This window comes from Archocentrus centrarchus, chromosome 12, assembly GCF_007364275.1.
Source record: "Archocentrus centrarchus isolate MPI-CPG fArcCen1 chromosome 12, fArcCen1, whole genome shotgun sequence".
Lineage (NCBI taxonomy): Eukaryota > Metazoa > Chordata > Actinopteri > Cichliformes > Cichlidae > Archocentrus > Archocentrus centrarchus.
Window position 1 is genome coordinate 10524495 of NC_044357.1, and position 5542 is coordinate 10530036.

A 5542-nucleotide genomic window follows, 5' to 3' on the forward strand; every position below is an offset into this window, starting at 1 on the left:
ATAATGAGATAATTACAGTGTCATTACTCATGATATTATTTACTCCTAGAGCTGACACAGTACTTCTGCCATGCTTTCCTTAATATTTGACTTCTTACCCTCAAATAATTCCCTTAATTAGTGCAGATGAAAATATTTCCCCATTAATAAATAAGTTCTATCTCTGATGCCTCATTGATTTATTAATCTGAAGTTTGGTTCATTATTTGCTTAACATATCTCCCTTGTTGCCCAGATTTATCTGCGCATGTGAAATTCCTCACAACCACGCCACTGCGTCAGTCTCTCAGTCCGTCACATTGTCCTGGTTATAAACAAGTCTTTAGTTTGGTGGTAAACAACCGTTTGTCCCACACGTTTATCGCGTCATTGTTTTTTATTTGGTCTCGTCTTTTTTACTCAACCTTGGGTTCAGAAAGTGAATGTAACACTGTTGTTTACTGCGTTGCTCTGAATGTACATGCTGTTCCCTCACACAACCCAAGGCTGTGATTTCTGTGGACAAAGAGCACCAGTATGTGACAAGACTGCAGAGGCCTCTGCTGAATTACCATGCTTCCAGAGTCATTCACCAACAACTTGCCACAGACACTCCAGAGATATAAATACAGATGATTAGCATTATTCCCTCCATGTCCTGGGCAACAGAGGAGTAACTCCCCAGCTCATCTCATAAATCATTCGCATCTCTTAGATCCCTATTACTGCCACGCAAGTGTTAAAATGACCCACCCGGGTATTTAAAGTGTGAGACTGGAGCATGCAGATGCCAAAGAACTCCTTTCCTCAAACCTCCTGCACACTTTCTCTCGGGCAATCAAAATACAGCTGCTCTGTTGTTTGGATTCCGGTCGTCAGACTAGACTTGTTTGTCACAGTGGCGTTATACTCTTTGCAGTCCTGTTCCTTTCTACTGAGCTGATTTTCCAGGATATGGGTGAAGAAAATAAAATGTTATCCCGTCCCATTTTCCGCCGAGATGTGGCCTGGGATCCTTTCCCAAACTGGACACAACCGAGCCGTATCTTTGCGCAGGATTTTGGCCTCCCTCCTTTCCTGGAGCCTAGTGATCTGGACTGGCTAGACTGGGCAAAGAAGAGACTGGCATCTTTCTCCTGGCCAGGCTACACACAAAGCCCACTTCTGCCTCCATTCACCAGTATGCGGCCTACAGACCAGAAGGGTCTGAAACAACTGATAAGTGGAGTATCAGAAATCCAAACAGGCCCAAATTGCTGGAAGATTAATCTGGATATTAATCACTTCTCACCTGAAGAGATCACAATCACAACCAAGGAGGGTTACTTACAAATATCAGGTAGTGTACATTTCTTTGATTGACCATAAGCTAGATTTATGATGTGATGAAAAACATCCTGAAAGCTCTTGAAGTACTTTTGTTTGTTTGATTTTCATTTCAAGGAACCCACGAAGAAAGGCAGGATGAGCATGGATTGGTTTCAAGGTGCTTCACTCGTAAATACAAGTAGGTTAACTGAGAACATCATGAATTTTGAAGTTTTGCATAAAAAATGAAATGGCCCATCATTTCTAATGTGCAAACATACATGGAAATACAGTCTATAAGGCAAAAACAGAGTTTTTACAATTCTAATGAGCTTGAAAGTCAATAATTGGTGGACCCACCTTTCTTGTAATTTCTTTAAGTAGTCTTCAGAAATAGTTCTCCAGGCTTCTTGAAGGACATTCAAAGCTCTTCTTTGGATGTTGGCTGCCTTTTTTTCCCGTTCTCTATCAAGATGATCCCACACTGCTTCAATAATATTGAGGTCTGGGCTCTAGGCTCTGCTGAAAAATGAAGCCAGTCAGATGCTTTCCAGATGATATTGCATGATGGATCAAAATCTGATGGTACATTTCTGTGTGCATAATTCCGTCAATTTTGACAAGATCTCCAAAACCACTGGCTGAAATGCAGGACCAAACCATGACAGAGCCGCCACGTGTTTTACAGATGGCTGTAGACACTTTTCAGTCCCCTTCTTGTGTAATTTGGCATACCTCAGCCTTTTCTCCCCATTTGCCTTGCTTAAGTATGGCTTCTTGGCTTCTTTACATCCACCCTTCCACTGAGATCATTTCTGATGAGGCTTCAGCAAACAGTAGATGGATCATCTGAAGGGTCAGATGTATCTCTCAGGTCCTGTTTCAGATACTGTTCATCTGATGTAGATAGTGTTTTAGATCTGCCGCTTCTTATTGTGTTCTCCACTTATCATGTATTAAGGACCCACTGCACACAGTGCTGAGGTATGCCAAGTATTCACCTAATAACTCTTTGGGAATCACCTTGTTTGTGCAAAAATACAATTTTATGTCCATCATACTCTTTGGAATTTTTCATAGATTCAACTACAGAAATTGGAGCAAATGATGTGTTTTTGCAACTGGCTGCTATAGTAACAAAGTGCCTTAAGATACAATTTAAAATTGGTTCTTTGTTAAGTTGCCTGGTATGTGTAGACTCAACATTGGTTTATCCATTGAGTTAGGTGCCTTTTTACAGTATACTCTAATGATTCAGAGTCAGTCAGTGTTAAATGGCTTAACAAATAAACAACAAAAAAAGCTGGTGAAAACTGTTGTTCAAGACCACTTTAAAACTTTACAAGAAATTCGGGCTCCTTGGAAGCAACATATAAAGAAATGAGGGGTGACTCTGGACTTTTGCACAGTAAAGCTGATAGAAGGCGAGAATATCAACACAAACACAGATGATTCTGCAGCAATAACAGACTTCAATGACTGTAATCTATTAAATTAGTCTTTCAAAACTTTCTCTTCACTTCATCAAGGTTGCCACAAGGGGTTGACTTGCAGCAGATCAGTTCATCACTGTCTGCGGATGGAGTCCTGTCTGTAGACGCCCCCGTCCCCGGGACATCAAGCAGCATCCCGGGCAATGAGATCGTCATACCAGTTCAGATCAGACAAAAGCAGGAGGAGGAAAAGTGAAACCAGGGAGCAGAACTTGATTTAGCTCATATTATGTGTAGCAACCTTTGCAGCACTGACATAAAGAGAAGAAAAACCAGGTTGTTTTCCTGCCATGAGAAACAATTTGATACTGCTCAGTGCAGTAAAGCACCACTTTAGTGTTTCAGATCAGGCTCACATTCATTGGTATCAAACAAACATGAGTTTGAATTAAAACTTTATACACTGGTGTTTTAACTAAGCAGCACTATAAACTGTCCTGATATCATATCATCCTTAACAAATGAAAAAATTAGCAGATTACAGGATTAACAGGAATCAGGTTGGTTTGTAATAATTGTACATCCACTGATCTGCTTCTCAATGCAAACTGAAAATGCTTGTCAGCTGGTCCACAAGAGGGCACTGAAGTTCTACTTAGAGTTACATTTTTCCTCCTCATGAGAACCACATGTAAATTTAGTTTCTTTTCTTCTTCATATAGACATTTATCAACAGCTCATCTCAAAGGCCACCTGTTCAGTTTATGTACACCTTCCAGATTAGAGGCTTATTGCCTCTAATTATTAGTTTTTTTTTTTTAAAAAGATTTATAATATATAAAATAAATAGGAATGTGCAAAATAAATTATATACATGAATAAATAAAATAATGCTCTTTACATACACTAAATGGAAAAATGCAACGTGTAAAGGAAATTTCTTTCTTTTCTTTTCTTCTTCAGTTTTCTATGGGACACATTTAACTTAGGGCCACACTGACTTAGGATGATTCAGGCTCAGATCTATCTCATATATCACTGGGCTGTGACATTTGGGCCACATCTGGCCCATACAATGCTTGCTATTGCTGTAACTGAACCATAAGTCTTTGATCTGTCAAGCAATCTGTAGGGGCGTCACCTTGATTGTATTGTAGAAGGATAGACAGGACCCTATCTGGTCTTTATTGGTCTAAACAACAAAAATTTCTAAGTAGACACGTGCACACTGTAGCTGCATGGAATGAGTTTAAATATGCCCCGGCCAGTCACAGCCTTCAGAACTAGCCAATAATAGATCCTGGCAACACGTATCCTTTGCTCTTGGTGAAGCTGAGCTTGCTACAATAAATGTTTTTGCATAAAACATTTGAGTGTCCTGACTGTTTTTCCTGCATGAGTAAGACTTCCACAACACACAGTGACAGTGTCATCAAATGCAGAGGATTGAAAGTGTCCTACGCTGAAGTCAACAGTGACATCTATTGTTGAAGCAGAATATTACATAACAAATCTTTGAAAAAACTGAAGACAGTAAAATTACAGGAGAATCTGACTATTTTTATGAGCTTGATTTGATCAGTAGAGAGTGACAAATGACGTGTCACAAGTAAACAGGTGAATGGTAGTCCACGTGCTTTTTTACAAATAGAAAAGACTGTAAAACATGCATACACAACATACAAAATTGTGCACAGAACTGCTTTATCTGTCTCCCAAAGTCCTTCTCTAATATTTGCAACCAGAGTGAAACGCCAGTTCAAACTAGAGAAAATTTTCAGAATCTTTTATTAATTCTTATTTTGTTTTTGTGGCTCTGGTTTATCAGTAATAAAGATTTAAACCAGCAGGGTGGAAATCCATCACCTTAAATTTAACTGGAGTAAAAGTTTTCTAAAAATGGAAGAAAAAAAAATCCTCCTCTTTTACCCATTCCCTTTTATCTTTCCAAACCACATTCATCTTGATTAATGGGGAGTCTGACTAAAAAAAAAAGAAAGGATTAAAATATCCCCAAATTAGCCCAGAAAATATGATTAGTTTTAATCAACAAAGAGTTAAAATGCATTAACACATCCAGCAGAGTCTCTGTGCACCCCACTTAGTCAGGGCGTTCCCTGCTGCAGCCTCATCACTGATGTGTATGCACTGAACTTCAACTTCTGTTACAGTATCTCACCAACCTCACAGTCACTGGCAAAAATGAAACCAGGTGGACTTTAAATTCAGCTGCTGCACCTTCAAACAAAGAGTTTTCAATACACATTAAAAGACTGCAACACAAGAAAGACATAGATATAAGTGCATGTAGTGCTAGGGGTGTGTTTAATAGAGATTTGTATAGCCACTGTGATGCCACCCATTATTTTGTTAACCATTGTTTTGAATACTTGACTTTGGTTCTTGACTTGCCTATCTGTCAACTCCAATATGACCGTATTTGGAGGTGAGGGTAGCTCATGGGAGTTATCACTTAATACTAACATGCTAACAAAGTGCATTAATTTAAAAAGTAAGACATTTAATATATTAAAGAATCAGAAAAATCACATGTACATGTGGGCAAATCTGGTTGAGGGAGAGACAGGCCTCTCAGCAGCTGCCTGTGCTCCCTCCCCAGAAGTGCATGTCTCCAAGCTAGCCATAACAATTTATACTGCCATTATCTAAACAGATTCTGGGTGCTGTGAGTTTGGCCTTCGTCACTGGGTCTTGTCCAAGCTGGTTTTTCATGACCCAGATTCTTCTCATCAGCAATAAAGCCATAAAACACATCTTCTTGATCCAAAATGGCGGCACGCACAGACGCAGCAACTCACTGC

The 5542-nt window shown here is 39.4% G+C and overlaps 1 protein-coding gene across 1 annotated transcript; it reads left to right on the forward strand.

The window, feature by feature from the left end:
* Positions 1–669: 669 nt before the first annotated feature.
* On the forward strand, positions 670–4133 carry LOC115789300 (heat shock protein beta-1-like). The gene is made up of 3 exons (XM_030742658.1): positions 670–1318; positions 1423–1486; positions 2817–4133. Exons 1-3 carry the CDS (start codon positions 934–936, stop codon positions 2974–2976), a joined length of 609 nt encoding a protein of 202 aa, XP_030598518.1. The 5' UTR covers positions 670–933; the 3' UTR covers positions 2977–4133.
* The last annotated feature ends 1409 nt before the right edge of the window (positions 4134–5542 follow it).

Coding starts and splice junctions, on each gene's coding strand:
- LOC115789300 (XM_030742658.1), top strand. CDS start 934: ATGGGTGAAGAAAATAAAATGTTATCCCGTCCCATTTTCCGCCGAGAT. Junction 1,319..1,422: donor GGGTTACTTACAAATATCAG/GTAGTGTACATT, acceptor TTTCATTTCAAG/GAACCCACGAAGAAAGGCAG. Junction 1,487..2,816: donor TGCTTCACTCGTAAATACAA/GTAGGTTAACTG, acceptor CACTTCATCAAG/GTTGCCACAAGGGGTTGACT.